The sequence below is a fragment of the Limanda limanda genome, chromosome 23 (genome assembly GCF_963576545.1).
Source record: "Limanda limanda chromosome 23, fLimLim1.1, whole genome shotgun sequence".
Taxonomy (NCBI): domain Eukaryota; kingdom Metazoa; phylum Chordata; class Actinopteri; order Pleuronectiformes; family Pleuronectidae; genus Limanda; species Limanda limanda.
The window spans coordinates 3,381,903-3,405,867 of record NC_083658.1 but is presented as its reverse complement, the minus strand read 5'-3'; the positions used below and the strand labels follow the sequence as shown (position 1 = coordinate 3,405,867).

General features: G+C 43.5%; 1 protein-coding gene across 1 annotated transcript in view; it reads right to left on the bottom strand.

Moving 5' to 3' along the window:
• Positions 1 to 12,624, bottom strand: part of kcnh7 (potassium channel, voltage gated eag related subfamily H, member 7) — a 51,797-nt gene extending 39,173 nt beyond the window's left edge. The window contains exons 1-2 of the mRNA XM_061066994.1: positions 12,549 to 12,624; positions 11,256 to 11,486 (exon numbers count right to left, since the gene is read on the bottom strand). Coding sequence (XP_060922977.1) covers positions 11,256 to 11,486; positions 12,549 to 12,624 — 307 coding nt within the window. The remainder of the gene's footprint in view (positions 1 to 11,255; positions 11,487 to 12,548) is intronic.
• Positions 12,625 to 23,965: the final 11,341 nt, after the last annotated feature.

Sequence of the window (23,965 nt, the reverse complement as noted above, 5' to 3'; positions counted from 1 at the left end):
CATCGATCAGCTAATGTGATTAAAATGCATCTGATCAAGTCATTACACACAGACACACACAGACACACACACACAGAGCAAGAGAGACCAACATCTGCTGCCTGCTTGTGTCTGACAGTGATTGTTGGAAAGTTGCATGTGGGAATTTTGATAACCATCATTTGGAGAAACCGCTGCCAAGAGTATCGCAGTCAAAATCATTTTAAATTGCAGCCGGTGCTCTTCCCCCCCTGGCCCAATAGACACGTAGTGTGTGTGTGCACATCATTAGGTGTGTGTGTGTGTGTGTGTGTGTGTAATGTGAGTGACACTGATGTGAGATGAGCCTCCAGCAGCAGGGAGCTCCATGTTTCTTTCTGGCCCTGTTCAGACCTGGTTTCACATCTGTCCGGGGTGATCCAATGACAAGTGGACAGCTCTAAGTACAGTTTTTATTCACACTTTATATAAAGATGGACGACACGTCTCTACTTCCTCCCACTGGACAGAAATGAAGCCCAAATATCCTGCATACAAATGATGCCATTTTGCCACTTGGAGCCAGAGAATGAATTCTTCATTTGTTATATAGTTTGACAGTCATGACACAAATAAATAAATATAGGACAAAAAAACAATTACTTCCTTTAAATAGCTGTAGAAGAGCAGCCACTGTTTGTTAAATACAGTCGACGTTGCTGTTTTGCTCGTGGGACAGTGCAGGACAACTGCTGCTCTGGAGCGACAAAGAAAAAGAGATTTATCAGAGTGAAACTAAAACACTTCAGCAACGCGGTATCGGATTTGTACAAAGATTTGCATCCTCAACCAGGCCCAACCCGGCAGTATCAGAGGCATTTCCATATTTTTATACTAAAATCATATTGCATTGTAGTCTTAACTGTAGAAATGACTTACAGAAAAACTTTTACACGAGTAAATCACTTAATTTCCTGCAGAATCTTGGACATAAGGTGAAGTCCTTGTTTGCAATTCAAAAAATGGACTCTAGCTTATTTCTCGTCTTTCTCTTTAATCACGGGGAAAAGCTTATCAAAGTGAAAAAATGACCTTCCAGAGGGAGGAAGGCTTATGTTCTTGTCCACCATTCCAGGGAAATGTGATCCCTTCGCCTTCTCCCCCTGGGTACATGCAGTTGTACTCTGAGCTATTTAGCTCTGATGTCGACTCTCTAATCCAGAAGGGAGAGTGCTACCTTATCCCCAGGGTTACAGTATCATCAGTGGCAGCACGTTGGGCGGGCGGGTCGAGAGACTGCGTCGTAACCAGGAGGTCACAAGAGAGAGGTTTGCTAATTTCCAACAACAAAAGACGCCAAACTCCAAAAATTCAAGAGAGATTCGAGAGCTTCTGGTGATAAGGGCCGACGCCGCTGTCAAACAATTCAAATATAAATACAAAAAACATATGAAACAGATTCTTTAAATGCAAACCAAAGCTGTGTGTGCGCTCTGGATACAGAGAATGAGTCTCGAGCTGAATACAGATTATTTAGTCATAGTTAAACTTTGTCCTTGATTTTTGGGGATGTGCTTCATATTCATGCTTCACTCTCTCGGTTGCTAATTTGCTGCCATGTTTTTGTTTTCGTATACAAGTTGCAAACCCCCCCGAGGAGCGTAAATGGAAAACTCTACTGCGTCAGATTGAGTTTGTTTGAACATCTACTGAACATGTGAAGCTTTTGTTCCAACCTCCTGTGCAAACTGGGTCTCGTCCTCAGTTATTTTCCAAGCAAACCATGCTGCACTCGTTTCTCACGCTGGCTATTTCCAGAACCTGCATCTTGTGGCCTATGTTGTAGAAATACAACATGTTTTCATTGGTACAACATCTCTGAGCAGCTGTATTTCTGATCTCATCTTGGAGGAATACATTTGCTTCAAAATACGTCAGGCTTGAGACCAGAGATTTCCACTGAATCTGTGAACTCTCAGACAGACATGAATACTTTTCCCTTGCAGTACACGACACGTGTCAATATTTTGCAGAGTGTAAATGCAAACAGACATAAGCTGACATGAGGGTTTGACATATACAAGCCAACGTAACTACGATAACTCCGGGATGAAACAACTCTACAAAAGCTCGACAGGCTCCGGCTCCTCTCACCTCTGTGCGACGACATAAATGACTTCTGTCAAACTGACAAGGATCCAGCAGCACGGACTGAACAAGCCTCTACCAGAGGGAGAAAAATACACTGCTGCTCCATTAAAGGACAGGATTGGGGAAACCTCTGAAAAGTGGAAGACGAATCAAACCCTCAGAAAAGGTTTTATGTTTTCGGACCATTTTTCCAAGATTTCGTTTCTGACATGGACACATCTAACCAACCGGAATGGTGTTGTTGACAGCATCACACTTTGAATCATTAGTAGGAGGAGCAATTTCATCCTCTATCCAGTTTAGGATCAACCAAGCTGCACCAACCTTCACACACTCACACACATCAGTTCCTGGAAGAACGTTTTTTTTCTTTATCATTTATCCGCTAAACCATGTCACGCTTAATGGGATAAGTCGGGTGCATCAAAATTCTGCTCTAAATGATCCCCTCTGTTGTGCCGTTTATTTGCATCTTGTGCAGATATAATATCAATACTAATACTGGACCAAAAGTGATGCCCACATGAATGAAATCGGGCCAGTAGGTGATGTGGTGAATGAGCGAGGCAGAGGGGAGGGGGAATAATGAATGGCTGCTCATTCACAGATGTGATCTCCGCACATCCAATCTGTGAATGGGAGCAAAGCGGGGGATCACGGACTGAAATCACACACTGACTGTGATGTGACGAGTGGCTGACTGGGGAGGAGGCGGAGTCAACATGTTTCTGAATTAACCTTTTAGCTGCACGTCGCGTGACGCCCTCTGACGCCGGGGTTTCGTCACGTTAAAGAGAAAAACCTACATAATCTGAGGAAAATTGTGTTCTCTTGCTCGTGCTGAGCTCCAAATTCCTCATGGTCTCATGGTATCGCACGTGCATGGAGGGTGAGCAGCTGAGCAGGACCCTAAATACGGCAGGAATGAGGAGAGACGAGGGGGAGGAGGGAGCTGTGGAGTGAGGTGTTTGAGCAGGTTGGGGGAAGGGGGCTGTCAGACTGTTTACTCTCTGTTTGTGGTATCAAATAATGCTGCTGTGTGTGTCTGTGTGTGTGTGTGTGTGTAAAATCCATAGATCCAACATGACCCGCATTCATCCACTGGCACCGTGCCTTTAAACTGTAAAACAGATTTCATTAGTACGAGGTGAGGTTACACTGGTGTATGTGCTGGAATAAATATTGTATATCAGACAGATGAATGGGCAACGTGCATTCAAATGTTTCATCTGCTTTACTTATCGTTAGAGTGCGAGCATGAAAGTAAAAGACGCTTCATCTCCAGTTTCAGTCTTAAATCTCTCCCCTGTCTCAGAGTGTTGCTTTGAGACAATTCAATCTGTCTACATTTTGTTCCGAGGACACAAAAGAGTCTTGGGATCTCACGAGGACCTTTAGCATGTGCGGCCTCAACTCGTCACGACGACCTTCTGGGAGTAACCTACGTCAAGATCTGAGACTTTAAAGAATGAACCGACAAGACAGGGGTGGCCCCTGAAGGAATGGCTTATTGATCCCAGGGACCTTCGTACAAATTAAGTGGGAGGTGTCATGCGTTTCAGGACAAGCAGGTAAAAATGGAGCAGAAAACCATTTATCTGTCTGGGGACGTGACCGTTATTCTTATTAGAGGCAAAGGCAGCTGCTTTATTTTTTACAACTCAATAAATCTACAAAGTCCAGCTGGAAAGATGTAAACGGGAAAAACTATGAGATATCTATTTTATTGTGTGTATGTGTCTCTGCATGTATAGACAAATATGCATGTTTATAGAGATAATGTAAGCACTACACATTGCCTAAACATATATATATTGATGAAGGATATATATAATATTGAGATAAATGAAATAAAATAAAGATACTCTCATATATAGTGAAAATGTACTGTACATCTGATAAATTATACAAAAGCTCATATAAATACAGAATGATAGGAAAACAAGGATATTAGATTTTAAATAAACAATAACATTAAATACAATACATAAAATAATACAAATATATAATTAAATATTATAATAGTAATATGTAATGAAAGAGACCAGACTGAATATAGTGATTGTAGGAATGAGTCTTAAAAAGAAATGTCTGCCGCACTCTCCTTGAGTATTTCCCAACATTAAGAATCAGTGCATGAGATTGTGTGTCACCGAGTCAAACCCACTGACTCACACTCTGCCTCTGAGCTTCTGGATGGTGCGACCGGGTTCCCGTCGTCTGCTGTTCTCCAGCTTCCAGCGCCACAGGCAGACGTGCCAGGAAGAATTCTACAGCCGCGATGCTACATAATGGCTCAGTCAGCGGTTGCCAGGACAACACGGCGCTGTGCCGCACACGAGGGTGTTGACAGACAGGAGGAAATTCATCTGAATAGTTCAGAGGAGAAAATGTGCAGGTTGCGATAGTGAGGTGTGTTACAACGTGACTGGAGGAGCACAGCAGGAGTGTTTACTGAGTAGTTTGGCTTTAAACCACTAAAGTTTAGAACGGCTCCTCTAAACCAGCGTCTGTGCAGCCGCTCGATCGAAGAGACTGAGAATAAATGAGATCCTCTGTAAGGCCTGAATGCTGTAGAGGAAATCGAAGGCTTTCCCACAACACAAATCTGTCCCTGTCACTTTAGATTGAGAGTGGAGGACGGGCGGCTCGTTACTCTGCTGCTCTCTGACTCGTGAGAGCCGAGGAGAACAAACTGGACTGAACTCCAAGGAGATAGAAGACAGAAGATAGAAGATGGAAGATAGAAGATGGAAGATGGAAGATGGAAGATGGAAGATGGAAGATGGAAGATGGAAGATGGAAGATGGAAGATGGAAGATGGAAGATGGAAGATAGAAGATAACAGATAGATAGAAGATAGAAGGTAGAAGATAGATGCCTCTTCACTCGCTCCATCCCTCAGAGACAATTGTCAAACTTTACACTTGTCAAATCCTCTCCATCCCTCTGTCTCATTTACGTCTCCTCTCTCACTTGTGCACACCGGCCACTTTGTGCCACCTGAGCCCAGCCGGAGAATGTGAGAGCTTATCTTGTTTGCACAGCGGTGGATCTACGAGAATTGGTTTTGCACACATAGTTTCCTTCCATTGAACTCAGGTTGCTCCAGGCTAACAACCAACGTCATCTCATCATCAGTTATCATGTGCAGCTTGCTCCGAGGCGATAGAGCCTCGTTGACTAGTTGCTTGTTATTCTTAAGAGATGCCCACAAAGCATAGGGCGGCATATGCTGCCAGAATAATGTGCACCATAAATACACTTTAAACTGGTTTCTATTGGCTTGGATCCGTCACATCTGTTTGAAAGTGTTCTATAACCAATATCTACACATATTGTCACCGGTGTCGTCCTCACAGCATCGCTTGTTCATAAAGTCCTGATTTGCTGCTTTGTCGTCACTTGTCTCCATCTTAAATAAGTATAGTGAATAATCTTCAGGGTAATTGATAGTAAAAATGTTGTTGGTGAAATAACTAAACACGAAAATGGGTAATAAATCTATTGTGGGACAGATGGTGAGTTGAGTGAAATTATTTTATATTTCTGACAGTGAGCAATGATAATTTAGAGACAGGAGGGAAACAAGGTAATAATCTCAGCGAGTGTCACTGAAGCGCAACATTAATCTATTTATAGCGTGACATTTCCCGTCGTACTTGCTGCTTGCGAGCGAGCGAGCGCATTAGCTGCGCACTGAGCTCAGGGATTTTCTTGATTCTGCTCTTTATCGTGGAAAAGCAAGACGCTGTAATTATTCTGTTTGAATATCTGAACGCAGATAGATTGAGTGTTGCTGAGTAAATAAATGCCGGGCTGGTTAGAGGTGTTTATTTTCACTTAAGACGAGGATTTAAATGCTTAATCACCGATTTATTTGCAGCGCTGACGGCGAGTATTAGTGAATAAGAGGCTGTCGATTAGGAACATTGACTGTTAGCTGCAGCAGGAGCAGAATGGGATGTGAGACAGGTGGACGGCTTGTTGTGTTATGAGAACAGATCGTCTCCAGCATGCACATCAAACTGTTCTAGGCTATTTCACTGTCTAATTACATAGTGAAGCATTAGCATTCACACAGTGTTAACAACCACAGGGGTTTTTCTTTACAAAACCTTGCCAGAGGGAAATAAATCCTGAAACCATCATCTGGCACAGCTCTCCAGGATTTACTGTGAGGCCACACAACAGAGCCACTTAGTCACTGAATTAAATAGAGAGGAGGGTTTTAGGTCTTTTCCTTTTGCTCCTAATGCAGTTTAAGCAGATGATGCTCTGTATGGACGTCCCGTTGTAAGTTTGGATTAAAACTCCTGAGTCTACAGGATCAATTGGCACAAAGAGATTTTCATGGACAAGGCACAAGTAGGGGTGAATAAAGACGTTTAATAAGATTAACATGGTAAAGGCTATGAAGGCTTATAAATACACTTATCTGTTGTATCTAAATATATTTGTACATTTGTCCTATAAATGTTTACTTGCTTCTTTATGAGTCTTCATGCTTCTAGAACACATCACAGCCCACCCACACACTCCCTCCCTCACAAACACACTGCATTATTGTATGTGTAACGATGAAGGTCATATTCTCCGTTTCTTTCATGCAGTCACAGTTTTACTTGTTGGTCTCAAATGGACACAAATGCATGACTGTGTGGGATGATGACAGAGAAACGCATCGGTTTGTCTCTCCCTGTGTTGCCTGAGTTAAAAAGAGGCACAGTTCAGATCATATCTCTGGGTTAGCATCAAATACATAACCAGAACTCACATTATAAACAGTTTAGCCTTAAGCTATTTTGGCCTATAATGAACACTGTGATAAATATACTTACAAAATCAGGAATCTCTTTGCATTTCTACTAAAAAACTACATCTGTCACACTGATGTTACAGATGATAGTCTGAGGAAAGTCGCTCAGTAAACAGCTCAGACTCTGAATGTCACAAGCACAGCAGCTTTTTTCTTTTTAACGACAGAAACTTCTCCAGCAGAGGTCGTGGAGATTTGTGCACCGGACGGATAAAGGACCAGAGTTTTTAGCGAAGGCGCGAATCATAAAGCATTAGGAGTGGGCTCAGAGATTGTGCTGACAAGACGGAATCTCCTTCACGGAGTGTAAAGGACGGCGGGCGATGCGTTTATGAAGACCCCGGGTCATAGGATTAAAAAGAAGGAGATTGCCTCACACAAACCCCCAGTGGTCTGACAGGAGCAATCAGCTTCCCACAATGACATTTCCCCTGGAATTCCAATACAGGACTTCAGAGATAGGGGTTGAGAGCTGAGTGTGTGTGTGTGTGTGTGTGTGTGTGTGTGTGTGTGTGTGTGTGTGTGTGTGTGTGTGTGTGTGTGTGTGTGTGTGTGTGTGTGTGTGTGTGTGTGTGTGTGTATGTGTTGGATAAGGGGGAAAGGACAGAAGAAGTTAAAATAAAACCGGTTCTTAAATGGCTGCTTCTAAATTTTTAATCAAAGTATATCTCTTGTTGTTTTACGCCGAGTTTTTATCCTGCATTGTTTTCGTTAAACGTTTTGTTCAAAATAACCCATGCAGCACAGTTTGAGTCTTTTCCACTGGAGCTGCCTCCTTCGTCTATCGATTATTGTACAGTTTATAAATAGTTACACCCATGTCTGATATCCAGTGACAAACCAGGATGTTAAGATCTCACATGTATTCGTCTCTAGTTTCCACGATTACAAGGCCTGTAAACATCTTTTCAGGTCAAAGCCTGACCTGCAGTGTGGTTTATCGTGCAGCCACGCTGGCTTGTGACAGAAAGGAGATCACCGGAGCGGTGTTCTCGGTTAAAACAGGTGTATGACCTTCCCTGGAGAAGCTCCGAGTCAGGTGAGAGGAAACACTGAGGTAATTAAAGCCAAAGGATACAGAATGGTAATGAGGCCTTTTCCCCCGCCGCAGGGTCTGACAGTCAGAAGCCCTACGGCTCTTTTATCCCGAGTCTCCAAGGGCCGGCCAGCGGAGGCAGGGCGTTCGGCCGCCATGGATTTCCCCTCTGCGATTCACCGGTTTTGAAGATCAATGCAACATGAAAGTATTCGTGTCCTCATTAATGCTGTTTGCTCAGCGGATCAATGCAGACTGAACGTCCCCGCCCAAGCCTGGCTCCGCTCACAATACGAGAGCCTGGAGAGGCATCCGGCCCGTTATGGTCAAGTACTTAAATTCTTGACCTGGCGAGTCGCGACGTAAAATAGACTCCATTAAGGATAAATGTCCTCCATTCAAAACGCAAAAGAACTAAGAGTGCGTCCCCTCCTGAAGTTTGTGCCATGTTCCTTAAAGCCTAAAAACAACATGTTTGCTTAATTAGCTCCACAAACATCCCCACAAGGTTTCAACACAACATTATGTTGTTGTTCACTAATGGTCCCTGCACGCTGGTTTTTAATCACAGACGATTTAGAGAACGTGTCTTGAAGGTGTTTCAGCTACATTTCCATCCCGAAGTTCTTAAGAAACAACGATAAAACTCTTTAGAAAGTTCCCCTACGGTCAAAATATATAATGGTAGTGTTATCTAAATAACTAACTAATGTACGGTCACTCTCAGGTTAATATAGTATTTCCCTCTGGTATATATCCAAGTATTTACAACAGAGTATTACGACTTTCCTCTTCTAACATTATGACTTTTGGTTCTTATTACTTATTACTTTATTCCTTTAATATTACGCCTTCTTCCTTCCATCAAATGACAACTCTATTCTCTAAATCGCAATTACTCCATCGTGAAGATTAAATTTAGTATTTGAGTAAAGTGGCTTCTTCGTACCGGGACAGGATCTCATTTGTATCGCACTGGACCACAGGAAAAATACACGAGCAGGCATCTGCACTCTGCTTCTTCTCAGCAACTTTATCTCACTCTCTCCTCCACCTTTGACCCCAACCCCCCAATCTATGTCTCCAGGGATACCATCATTTGTAACCACGAGCCGTTTTCAACCCAATCTATTTCACTTGGCTACCTCTGGGTTTTCAATACCTGCACAAGTTTGAATCAGTCACACTCACACTCACACACACACACACACACACACACACACACACACACACACACACACACACACACACACACACACACATGCAAGGGATGTGCATTTCCATCAACGAGCTCGATGCAATTCAGATCTCAGAGCAGTGCCGACAATCTGATGCATAGATAAGGCAACTGCTATATTTCACCCCTATTGCAATGCAGTGTGATTCCCCCTGATCTCATCCCACACCATGTAACTCCACGTGGAACAGATTGTTTTATTTTTATTTCCCTGGTTCCTCTCACGCGCAGACTGTAAAATCATCAACCAATTAAAAATGTTCCCTTCCTATCATTTGTTTTCCCGTAGCTCAGCGCGCATCTCATTTATTCGGCTTCTAAAGAACATTTGATCTCACAAACAGGCTTTGTAGTGCAAAAATGTCTAAAGATAACAAACCCAGGCGTGGACGTCTTTTCTCCTTGAATCAGCTCTTCTTCCCTGTTCCTCGTCTGCAGTTACACTTTTGTAACCTCACACATTTAGCAGTTGCTGTAACTACCGTGCTGCTGGCGCTGCACATCGTGGAGGCGCAGACTTTTTCACAGATTCCGTGTGTGTTGTCAAACTGTCCAAACGTTTGGTTTCGATGGAACTTGACGCTCTTCCTCCTTCATCATCAACCGTGACTCACCTCCAACTCACACGAGACTTGGCGGAGAAATGAGAATTGAGATGGAGGAAGGAAGGAATCCATCAAATGGTGCACGACCTCTACTAATGATTATAGGCAAATCTGATCTAATCTAAATCTGATTTCCTGTGTTCCTCCCAAACTGTATCCGGTTAAAGATGATCTTAAACTTAGACACTAGAGTTAAATGTTTATATCACAATTATAACAACAAAATCAGTCCTGAAAATGTTCTGATTCACAAACTGAAGTAATTCCGCAAGCTACAACATTTAATATAGATTATTTCCTATTAATAAGAAATCATAAAAATAGCCAACAAGCTCTCAAATGTGCAAAACTGTTATTTTCAGAATGACACCATCGTGCTGAAACGCTGCAGAATGTCTCAACCATTATTGTCCTCATATACAGTCGAGTGGACATAAGACAAACATCTTTAATAATCATTGATCCACAGCTTTTATAACATGAATCCCCCCGACAGCAACTTGTCTCATTACCTATGACAACGTCTGTTAGGAGACATATGTCTGACCCCCACAGATACAACGCAAGATTTAAGTGTCGTTGATTTGACACACACACACGCACACACACACACACACACACACACACACACACACACACACACACACACACACACACACACACACACACACACACACACACACACACACACACACACAAACACACTGCAGTATCACCAATCATTAAACACAATAAAACCTGATGGCTTATCTCCACTGTGGTCCTACACCACACACCACAAAGCACATGTGGTTATAAAACCATTAATCCTCATATCCGCCATCATAACTGCCTTGAACATTATGCAAGGAGGCTTGTCTGAATACATATGCCTTTGTCAGAGGTCACAACACAAACTCTGCCTCAACCTGCACAGCTGATTTGACGGATTTAAACTTTCACTCTGCTTGTAACTCATCAAAAACTAAAGCAGCTGTCATATCGAGTCATCATCTGCATGCAATATGCATCAGCAGCATGCGCACGGCAGGAGATGATCCAAAGGAAACACAGTCACAGAAACGTGTCAGAGACGATGAACACTATCTTCACGTTATTCTTTAGGGAAGTGAGCTACATCCTATCCAGCGCAGGCTAATGAACATCTTCCTCAGCCGTGCATCACTTCAGAACAGGACTTCACTGCTGAGGAAACCATCACAGCTGCTCCCCCCCCCGGCCCCGGGGTTCCAAATGGGTGCACTCTGTGATTTGCTCCTGGAAAATGTTCCAGATAGAGCCGGGCGAGGAACTAAAAATTGCCTCCTGTGCATCCAGAGTGTTAAGACATCACGTAAAAGTCACTTATGCAGATGGGTCTGCAGTGTCACAAGGCCAAAGGTGCCAAACAGAGCCAAACAGGATGATTACTTACAAGACACACACACACACACACACTTCGCCACTCACCATCCTTTCGGTGGTAGGTGATCTCCACCTTGCGCTCCTCTGAGCCCAGCAGCGCCTGGGCCACTTGGGCCACAGAGTGCCGGCTGGTCAACTGGCCGTGCAGGAAGTCACACGTGCACGGCTTCTGCATGACGTCCGGCCGGGAGAAGCCCGTCATCTCACAGAAGCCGTCATTACAGTAGATGATGGCGCAGTTCTGCACCCGGGCATTGGCTATGAGGAATTTCTTATCTGAGGGGAGAATGGAAGCAGAGGATCACATAATTACATTCGGGGATCACTGGTTATATGATGTCACACATTAAAACCAACACAATAAGAGGGAAACATTTTAAGATCACAACATATAACAAGTGCGGTGGGTGTGTGTAATGGGTTTAAATGGGATTATCCTCGATTAGATGCCTTAAGAGTGGCTCTAAACTCCTCTTGTGAATAAACAATTTAACTTTATGGGATGTACTGTACATAAATAATTCCTATGAGGAGGGTGAACTTAATATAACATAACAAATTGAAAAGAAAGATGTAAAAAAACAGATTTTATGGCACAACTGATGATTTTGTTTCCACCAGGTTTCCAGGACAACGCATATTATCTATGAAACATTCACATAACTGGAAAATGTAAAGGTATAAAGTATTTTAATCCAGCAAATAAGAAATTACATTTTAGAGGTTGCACGGTAACAAAATACTTCAGATAGATACTTTAATGGAGCAAAAGATAATTTTACTTTACAGGTTTTACTGTTAAAAAATACTTGCTATGAGTGTGTGTGTGTGTGTGTTTTATTTTATTTTATTAAATCTAAAGAAAGATGTCAAACACAGATTTAAGGCACACCTGATAGAAACTCTGAAATTATGAAACTATGAAAGATTAAAATAACTTCAATAAATATATTTATATATATTTAATAGAACGAATAAGAAAATAAATTGAATAGGTTGCACTATTCATCACAACTGATGATTTTGCATTCACCAGATTTATGAGAGATCAAATAACCTGAGCTTTTATTAAGGGGGTGTTTAAGGTACATTATGGGATAAGATATTACAGTAATTTAACCCTTAATTGTTTCTTAAAAGCAGCTTTCATATGAGATAAAGCAGGTGTTAGATAAGGTGGCAGGTTAATTCTACTTCTAAAGACTTCCATGCAGCTCTGACGTGCAGTTTCTAATAAGGAATCGAAGCGTTGTGCGCCTGGTTGTGAGGGAGCGAGCCTGAAGTGATGAGAGGATGCAGCAGCAGGAGAGACACAAAGAGCGCAGGAGAGCTACTCACTTTGTCCCTCGAATTTACGAATAATGACTCCCAGGAAGGTGTTCTGAGGCGCAACGTGCCCCCTCCGGACCGGCATGGTGCTCCTCCAGGGGAAAAACACAGGGATGGATGGAAATATGTGGCTGCGCACGGGGGAAAACGAGCCTCTCCAAATACACAAAAACACACCAAGTTCTAGCGGGTGCCAGGCGCAGCCACGCAGGGGGGTGGTGGGGGGGTGCTCCCCGGTTCCTTTGTCACCAGTCAGTCATGCCTGTCAGCGGGGGAAACCTCCCTCTCTCCCCCGTCGGACCGGAGCCGTTTCTCCCCCTTTCAGTCCAGCTCGTCCCCTCCGGAGCGCATCGCAGCCGCTTCCCCCTTCAGACGTGCAGCTGCAGCCGTGCGCGCACAGGAGTCGTCGCTGCGCCGCTTCAGCATCGCTCCTCGAAAGCGCCGTGCACGTGGACGTAGGGGCGTGCGTGTGCATGTGCGCGGGTGGGTGGTGTCTGAGAAGGAGGAGGAGGAGACAGGGCATGCCGGGTATTGGATTACTGTAACGCGTTACTTTACCACTCCCTGTTTTGTGCCATACGCAGGCACATTTACGCGCAGTTGTATTAATGTGTAGCACTTTAATTATCCCCATCACACACAGCTTGGAACATTAGATCAATAAGTAAAACACAGGCAGTGATCCACATATAAGAATCCAAACATTAGATCAATAAGTACAGGCTGGTTTATGTTGGAAACCCTGAAGTGCAAATCAACACTGCACATTGGAAAATACAACAAATAAGAAACCACAACAGCAAATTGAACTTAATTGCTGCTTTTTTATCTGGTATGTGCCTTGTTATTTGGGATTGTGTTGTCTTATACTTGTCCTTGTTTCCTTATTTACGGTTGTGTTTTCCTATTTGCTTTTTGTGATTTGCACTTCAGTGCCAACGTGTGAAAACACAGGCAGTGATCCACATATTAGAATCCAAAGGAGCAGAACAACAGTGGAGGTGAGAAATGTCGACTTGGGATAATAAAACATTAACGTGACACACTGATGACTGATAACTTCACACCTGTGAGTCTTTCTGAGTCACACACCCTGTGGTGCTGCTGAGAGACGTCAGAGCAGCTCAGGTGTATCACGTGTCTCATTACCGGTGAGGCCCCCCCCGGCCACGGGTCTGTTGGACGGACATGTTCGAAATGTCTTCCGTACCCTGAGGTCTCAGCTTTTTATAGTTGACTCTTCATCACAGAGCAGGGACAGGAGGAGGAGGAGGAGGAGGAGGAGGAGGAGGAGGAGGAGGAGGAGGAGGAGGAGGAGGAGCTGACCATGGTGCTGAGATCTGATCCACTCACTTATACAGGGGGGCAGTTCAGGATTAGTGCCCTGCTCAGTGAATCTATCTATCTATCTATCTATCTATCTATCTATCTATCTATCTATCTATCTATCTATCTATCTATCTATCTATCTATCTATCTATCTATCTATCTATCTATCTATCTATCTATCTATCTATCTATCTATCTATCTATCTATCTATCTATCTATCTATCTATCTATCTATCTATCTATCTATCTATCTATCTATCTATCTATCTATCTATCTATCTATCTATCTATCTATCTATCTATCTATATATTACAGATAGATCTATCTATCTATCTATCTATCTATCTATCTATCTATCTATCTATCTATCTATCTATCTATCTATCTATCTATCTATCTATCTATCTATCTATCTATCTATCTATCTATCTATCTATCTATCTATCTATCTATCTATCTATCTATCTATCGATCGATCGATCGATCGATCGATCTATCTATCTATCTATCTATCTATCTATCTATCTATCTATCTATCTATCTATCTATCTATCTATCTATCTATCGATCGATCGATCGATCGATCGATCGATCGATCGATCGATCGATCGATCTATCTATCTATCTATCTATCTATCTATCTATCTATCTATCTATCTATCTATCTATCTATCTATCTATCTATCTATCTATCTATCTATCTATCTATCTATCTATCTATCTATCTATCTATCTATCTATCTATCTATCTATCTATCTATCTATCTATCTATCTATCTATCTATCTATCCATCCATCCATCCATCCATCCATCCATCCATCCATCTATCTATCCATCCATCTATCTATCTATCTATCTATCTATCTTTCTATCTCTATCTATCTATCCATCCACTGAATAACGCACAGATTCCTGCAGTTGCTTTACATCATCTAATAAATGGTATTTTTAAGGACACGTTGTTCATGGACTCTTCTGTGAGACTTGAAATTGTATCCTTTCCTTACCTGCAGCCCTGTTACTGTGTTAAAACAATCATCCCTCTCTTCTTGTTTCCCCCTCCCCATCTCTCCTTCACTCTCTCACCCACTCAAAACAAACAGCTGAACTCATAACACAGCAAATATCTCCTCTGATATGATCCCAAATCTGCTGGCTTCACACCAGAATCCCCCCGTGAAGGCAGTTTACATTGCTTAAGTTTCACTTAATAATTCATTACACCTTTAACAGCACCTTATGAATAAAAACAAATTCCCTTCTCTCACCGTGACTCACAGGCCTGGCCAGTTTCATAAGAGGCATTAAACAGATAAGTGATGTTCCAGATAAATGGAAAGTAAATACAGTTTTATCGGTTTACAGGCGTCGGCTCCCATAAACCACTGAGCTTCCTTGCCAGTAGCATCTGGCAGGAGAGATTCAAGTAGCGTGAGGAAACAGGAAGATGTGAGCATCTGCTTTTGCATATCTCCGAAAATGATGATCATCTGCAAATTACTTTTAAGTATAGTGTTCGGGTGATGAATGTGTTTTCCTTTTGGTTTGTTTCCAGTGATTTAAAGTTTAATCAAATCATTAACTATATGTTTTCTGAGCATCAACTGTTATATTAAAATTTTTATTTGCTGAGTTTTAGAAATAACTCTTCAGGAAGAGAAGTGTGATAAAATAAAAAGCTCAAGTTCGTATCCGGGATATTTTGGCTTCATTATTGAATAGTGTGAGAAAACATCACCAATGTGAAGCCAACATAAGAAATGGCAGCAGGTGCATTTTTCCCTGCAGGGAAATCAACCTATTGGCACCAAGTTTTTTTGTCAAATTTAACAGATTTTTTTGTTTTTTTGTGAGTTGGGCTCGTGGGGCAAAATCAATTAAGTGTGTCCGTAGCATCGTCTCGGTTTGAGACAGGATGGATGTTTCTCTGTGGGTTGTCGTGGGACATGGCCAAGTTGAAAAAGGGATAGAGCTGCAGCAGTCTCTTTATAATTGGAGCCGAGTCAGCAGATGAGTGATTACAGCGTTGCCCTTTGGGATCATCAGCATCATTATGAAGTATTGGAGGAAGAAAAATGGTTATTAGTATGGAGTCTAACCTTGCCTTGGGCCCTGCTAATTAGGAACACTACCAAACACTGTCAGCCGGTGACAAACTGTCACTCTTTCAGCGAGGAGGTCCAGATTCAGCCCTGCATGTTGTGAGTCTGCACCAGGGTTCAAGCCCTCTTCACAGCAAACATCCGTCCTGCTGAACCGTCTGAATTCCCACCAGCTCCTCAGATGTTTAGTCAAATGAGACCTTCTCTCTCCAACCAACACATCAACGCATAATCCTGCCTCCAGCTTCCACTGTAAAGTCATCGTGCAGAGTTCTCACATGCTGTTAAAATAGCCCCGGTCCACTTTCACCTCACACAGGCTTTAAAGCTCAGGGCCAACAAGGGGTTCATTCTCTTGCTTTTGTGAGTGTAAGAGCCCCAACACGGCCACCGACAAATCAGAAGTGATTTCCCCTGGTAGTTGTAAAGGATCTCTATTACTACCAGGCATTTTCTCTGACCTTAGCCCAGGAGCGAGGCTCAGAGCACTATTGCCTCTGCAGCAGTCATTAAATAAACCCTGTGCAGCCAAATCCACTCAACATCAGCTCATTCATGGCTTCAGAGAGGGACACGCAGCATGTGTGTTTGAGGGTATGAATATTTATATGTGCCTGATTGTATCTGGAGCATCTGGATATCCCTCTGCTGCAAGCTTCTGAGGAGCCACTCTGCAGGTTTCACACACCTCTAGATACATGTGTGCTGCACGGACGGCATTTCGTCAAGTGTGAGGGAGACAACACCTGCTCGTATAACTTTGTGCATTAGTAATACTTTGACCAAAATCATCTGGTCCCTGAAGATCCAAACACAATGCGAGACTGTGAGAATATATTATAGAAACTCTGATGTAATATTTTCACACAATTACTCCACATTTGTCTTGTGGCTTTTACAGTTTATGGCACACTGTTGCCCCGAGGCAAAACTGAATACCCACGTAGTGTGTACATGATTAAAATACATGCAGCAGAGGGATATGAGGATTGTTACACCAATACAACTCTGTAGAGACTAATCTGGTTTATGGACAGTGACAATTTTAAACCTGAAAGTCTGGACCAAGGTCCGAACCAGCAAGTCTTTGTTGTCTTTTGTTTTCACACTGCAAACAAACCGAGCCATGGTTCAGTTTGATCCACACCCAGACCCTCTCTTTGATATAGTGATAATGATGATGCTACGACAGGGTTTCACAGCCAAACAAGCCCTATTAGCGTGTTCCTTTGTGAGCAAATAACTTCCCTTCCGTGTATCAGCCTGAAGCCTCCTCACTGTTGCCACTCCTGCTGCTGGGAGTGTTTTTGAAAGGAGAATATCCCCCCATAAGCCTGACTATCAGTTCTGTTGGTCCATTCATTTTTAGCTTAATCTGTTCAGTATGTGGAGCAATTTAGTATTGGGCGGCCGGGCCTTGGCCCCTAATCCACAGATCACTCCGGGGCGAATGGCTGCCTACACCCAGGAATGACCCTCTCCTTTCTCCCCACGTCTATTTGCGTCTGGTTTTGTTTTCGTTGGCCCCTGAACTCCAGCTCTGACTTAAAGCCAGGACAATAAAATGGTACAAGGCGTGTCCGCCATCAGAATGATCACAACCGCATGAATACACAACCGAAGTGTCAGGAAAGGAGACAGGTAGAGTTCAAGTAACAAACAGATGAAGAATAACATGAAAGTCATGCTGTGTCTTATTGTTGTCAGTGCAGTCACTCATCCGTGTTTTGTCCCAGACTTTTTCCACAGCTGGCCCCTTCCACAGATAAATGTCTCACCTTTCCTCATCTTCCTGTCTTGCTATCTTTTGGGAGCCCTGGGGTTCATGGGAACTACGCGCTGGGGACGCAGTGTTGGCGTGTCAGCGATAACCCACGTGTCACCCCGAGATATGGCCAGTGGCTGTCTGTGTACGCAGGGCTTTGTCTTCTGTCAGTGTCGCCATCACAGCTAAACACCAGTGACTGCACAGCTCATCGCCACAGAGAGGTGTCATCCCAGAGATGTATCACGCTGCACATGTCCCTGTCTCTTTGTTGGTCCACTCGAGGTGGCAAAGGGGAGTGATTCTGACTCAGTGTAGTGTGTATGTGTGCATCTCTTTGTGTGTGTGCTTGGATGGCCGCACAAAGCTCACTTTGTAAAGTTTTCATTTATTTATTCTTTTTCATTCATTTAGGTACTTGTACAACCAGCACCTAAATAAAGCTGTGTACCGGCTAAGGAGCCCATGACTTACAGTAAATCAAACCAACAATCATTTAGATCACTATTTATTTCTACTTCTTCTTGTTCTTCGTCTTTGTTCAGTTTATTCGAAGTAGTCAACCAACACCAAGGTGCTTTACAGTCATCGACTGTCTCTTCTTCTTCTTCAAACTTTCTAAGAGTGCTCAATTCCCCTGAGTTATTTAAAGATTTATTTTCAAATTCATATTATGCCCCCACCCCCCACCGTTGCCATAATTAACAGGGATCAGAGAAAGGAAAGCCAAATCATAGACCCCAGATCAAAGCAGTAACATACAACTGTATCTAAGACATCAAAGGTCTACCTACCTATCTACCTACCTGTCTATCTATCTATCTACCTACCAACCTACCTAACTACCCACGGACCTGCCTACCCGTCTAGCTAGCCACCTACCTATGGGCTAGAAAGACCTTAAAAAGATGCTCAGTCTTACTTGATGTATTTGGCTTTGTACACTTAATGTAGTTGTAAGTATTGCGGGTCTTTTACAGCCAAATTCCATTTTGCTTACTTTTCTTGGTATGTGTCATTTTCTTGGTTTACTTGCACGTAACACACAGTCCAGTTCTATCCATTAAAATCCAAACAACGTGACAATGGAAGAAAAGAAGACAGTGCCGTTGATGTTTGTGCAAGTTCTGCAAGAAGAAAAGACCTTCCAGAGAAGTCTGGATGAAGAGGAGCCTGCTGTTTGTGTGCTGCCTGTGAGAGGTCTTCTGAGAAGCAAAACGGGAAACGCTCAAGCCAAGCCTAAGCAGCCACACAGGGTAAGGTTTGGACCTTCATCCACCAACATGGTTAAGGAAGCTGAGAGCGACAAGCAGTTCAGGAGGCCGGTATTTGTTGAGAGTGTCCTCAGTGAGCTGACTCCTGAAACTCTTCAGGGTTCGATCACACAGCTGAAGGATCTGAAGGAGGGGACGAACCTCACCTTTGAGAAGGCGATGGTCAGACCTGACTGCTCTGGACTTGATGCCAAAACAAACAACATGACAGAGGAAGAAAAGAAGAGCATGCCGTTGACTTATGCGGCCATTGTGCGAGAAGGAAAGACCTTGCAGAGTAGTCAGGCTGCACATAAGCCGGCCGTTTCTGTGATGCCTGTGACACAAAAGGCTTCATCTAACCTGAGAGGTAAGAGGGGACTCGCTCAAGCCAAGCCTGAGCAGCCACTAAGGGTTACAACTGTATGTCAAACCACCCAGACGGTTAAGGAAGCTGAGAGTGAGGAGCAGCTCGAGCACAAGAGACTGAGCTTTGTTGAAAGTGTCCTCAGCGAGCTGACTCCTGGAACTCTTCAGGGTTCCATCACACAGCTGAGGACACTGCACCTGTCCACTGAGGAGAGTCTGAAGGAGGTGGTGATCCTCACCTTTGAGAAGGCGACGGTCAAACCTGACCACTCTGGACTCTTTGCCAAAATTTGCTCCTGCCTCTCACTGGTAAGTCATGCAATCCTTTTACACTGTACATATATTCATATTAGTATCACTATGTTTACTAAGGAATGTGAGTTGAAATTGTCTAATCAATGTTTCTTTCTGGTTTTCTCCTTTTCAGGTCCAAGTCCCATCCACAGCTAACCCAACAGATGTTGTCAGCTTCCAAACTCTGCTTGTTGAGCACTGCCATGCAGAGTTTAACAGCATCTTTGGCAGTAATGACCTCAATGGGAAGAAGGAGACAACACGCAGTCGCTCAGTGAGCACCATTCAGTTCATAGGGGAGCTCTATAAGACACATATTCTGAGCCAGGCTGTCATGCACAGCTGCATCAAGGGACTTATAAATAAGCAAGATGCTGAGTCTCTGGAGAGCCTGTGTGAGCTCTTCAAGGTTATCGGCAAGGATCTTGAGGTGGTAACAGCCATGTGGGTCATGAATTCATACTATAAGCAGATGGAGGTCATGGCAAAAGAAGAGAAGATGTCCCCAAGGATTTCCCTCATGTTGAAGAGCACAATTGAATCAAGAAAAAAGTCATTCTTAAGAATGAAACCCTCTGAGTTTCCTCAGGCCAAAGATGAAGCTCCAGGCTCTACTGCATCGTCCAAGTTCACTGTGGATAAGAAACCACAGAGAGAATTGGACAAAACTGCACAAGAAGACACAACGATCCGGGGGAAGCTGGATGAAAGTGAGTCTGTTGTGTTGGTGGAGCCTTCCAGCTCTGCAAGGAAGTGCCAACAAGGGACTCTGTCAAACCTGAGGAAGAAGACGAGTGGACTCACTCAAACGGAGCCCGTTGTTTTTGTGGGAGATTCCTTCCGCAAAGAGTGGCCAAAGATTTATGTCCGTTTTGGTTTCTCTGAGGACCAGATTTAGGAGATGGAGCAAAGAAAGAGCAAGGAGCACGGAGGTCATCAACACTGTGCCACATGAGAAGGCATCTCCACTAATCAGATGTCTGGATGACTTTGTGTTTCTCCAACCAGCTGGTTTGTTGATAATATTAATAAGAAAAAGAAGAAGAATCCAAAGTCCTTTATTATCCATCAATCAATCAATCAAATTCTATTTCTATAGACCATATCCACCAGTCACAATTTGTCTCATAGGGCTTTAACAAGGTGTGACATCCTCTGTTCTTAACCCTCAACAAAAGATAGGAAAAAATTACAAAAAAAAAGTTTAACAGGGTAAAAAGAAGATAGAAACCTCAGATAGAGCCACGTGTGAGGATCCCTCTCCCAGGATGCCACGTGGTATGGAGATCCTTCTGGGAAAGATAAGAGTATTTGCAGCATTGATTGAACAGTTTTTTACTAGTGATTTTGTTATTGATGAGTTAAAACGCTGTTTACGTGTGGATGAGAGGAGAATGTTTTTTTTGAAAAAACTAATAAGGTAAGGAAGGGAAAATCAAATTTCCATAAACGATCAAATATCCCATTTGCATATAGCCTGTTAATAAAATGCTCCTTCTTTATTGAATGTTTGTTGTCTTTTATTATGCTGATCTATCTGTGTATATATCTGTATGTGTGACTTACACCTACATCACCACCATGGTCAGGGTTACTTTGTGTCCCTTACACTCCACCAGGAATTTCCATGTTTTTTTAATGCGTGTGCATGTACCCGTGCACGTGTGAGAGTGTTGTCAGTTCACGACGGGTTGATGGCTTCAGATGGCTCTAACCATTAAGAGGTTATCCCTCGGGCCCTTCTCTGCGATGGCCCCACTCCTCCTGTTCATTATTGTGCTGTTGTCAAAACCTCTGGACGCTCTCCAGCCAAGTGAAGCCATCTCACCCCCCCCGCCCTTCTCCTCCGATCTGTCTCTCGCTCACTCGCTCTCATTCTGTGCCAGCTCCACCAGCCGATCTGTTGGGGGGGGGGTTGATCAGGAGCCAAGGTTGCCGTGGTAACGTGTCCGACCCCTATCGCTGGATGGATCATCCCTTGGCTCAGTGTAACACACACACACACACACACACTCACGCAAAACAGACACAGGAGCCAACTTCTTCACCTCGGCCTCTTCAAAAAGGATTTTCCCAGTTTGATGTCTCGCTGTTTTCTCTGCACTTTCTGTTCCTGCGCAGCTTCTCCTTCATCCGTCACCGTGTGAGGAGGCTGAGAGCAGAGCTGCCGGGTCACACTCCTCTGTGGGATTTCCCATCATGCTTCCTCCACTGGCAAGGCATTAGTGTGAGTTAGTCGGTAGCTGGCAAGAATCACATCCCCAGTGGGAGAATCGGATATGTGCAGCTGTCCGAGCAGCGCAGGGGGGGGTTTCAGGACAGATACCTGTGCTGTGTAATGTAAACCTTGCATGCAGACAGCACAGGGATGCATGCGCTCACACACACACAGACAAAAACTAGGTTATTTCTTTACATGCAAAGTTGAAAGTCATCTATGCTTGTCCAACATTAAATGGACAAGCTCTCTTTGAAGCTCTTGAGACAAACTTCAGAGGCTGTGGTGGACACAGACTCACCAACACTGAACAATGAGCCTGGTCAGAGACACCTCGATTTCTGCCGAGGCTCCAGATGGTCGGCTGAGAGTTTGGCAGCAGAGGCATGAATCCATGGGCCCAACCTGTAGTGTGTTAACAGTCCAGGTTGCTTGTGGTGAAATGGGATGGGGTATATCTTCTTGCCCCATTTTGGGCTCTTAATACTAATCAGTCATGGTCCTCTTGTCCCAGTTTAATAAACTTCCGTGGCTTCCCATGTGAATCCAGTAGAAAAACTTTGAGATGCAATACAACGGGAGAAGTATTGTTCCTGTGGAATCCATGCCACAAAGATCTCTACCACCTGCATATCATCAGTTCACCTGTTCTTCCAAGCACAACACACAAATTGGCCAACTAGTAACAGTATCTGATCTAATTTGAGAGACAGCTGATGAATCAAGGTCACAAACAACTTTTGGCACAAATGAGTGGACACGAGTCTGCAGCCGCGGAGTCGAATGAAAGGTGAAGGAAAGATAATTTCATCTGAGAGGAACATAAAATCCACGGCACTGTGGTTTTCCCACGCAAACGTTGAAGCTCCCATGTCGACCTCATGGTGACACAAGGGGAAAAATCAGGGTCTTTACCAAATGTTGTGGTAAAACGTCCGGTAGCTGTCACAAAAAGCAAAGATGTGAACCAAAAAGAAAAACAATTTTCAAGGTATGTCTCCATAACAGAAAACATGTAAACTGTAATCCATGTTTGTGTTCATCTCACACTTATGTGCCTATAAATGTCTTAAATCATCAGCATCAAACTTCAGATCTTTACTCGCCAAGAGCCGCCTCAATCTGGTGTTGGCGTCCCGACCTCGTGCCACTTTCTGAGTCCAACCCGATGGGATTCACCTTTAACCTCTTGTCTTGTAAATATCAAGATGATACAAACTATTTCCCATCTAATCACAACCACTGCTCACGTAACTATTAACTGTGCTTGTTTTCAGAGTGAGCACCGAGCTGGTGTCGCTTAAACAATGGTGAAAAACAACCAGTAACCAAAGTCAGCCCTGGGTTTACTAGAATCGTAATTACACAGAATGAATTAGAGCTGCCAGCGGCCGATGGAGTGACGCCAGCGGAAGGCCTCAGTGTAACAGGAGCCAGCAGCTCAGCCGCTGCCTAGCGAGGGGAAACTGTAGAAGCGTCCTACAAACTTAGACCAGCAGGATTCAGTTGCTCTTGTGGGGCAGCTCCAAAAGCAGCTGGCCTCATTCGAGCCTGCAAAGTTACGTGGAGGTGAGGAGGGAATTCACCTGGAGAATCACCGGGACAAATTTACACCCTCCTTTGGTTTTGAATGTCAAACTTTCCTATACGAGCTAAATTTATCAGCGATGCTGCAATCACAACAGCCTCTGCAGGAAGGTGGCGTTATCCCCAACCTGAATATTGCATGAGGTGGTTTCCAGTGAAGCCGGGGGTGTTTCACTGCAAAGGTTGATTAGTGAAGGGCTGCCGTTTTTACAGGTGCACGGAAATATTACAAGTTAGTGTTTAAAGGGTTTTAACAGCTTCTGATCATCGGCATGAAAATAAAACTGCTGCTGATGTTGTTCTCTATATAAGAACTGAAAATACTGAGCCAATGCCGCCCTCTGCTGGTGAAAACACTTTAACACACCTCTGAGGGAAATTGCAATACGCAATAAGTAAATGTCTTTTGTCTTTTTGTCTATTTACCACTGTTATGACTGAAAAAACTGAAATTATCTTGGTTTTATCAAGTATTTTAGTCTCTCTTTTAGACATTACATGTATAC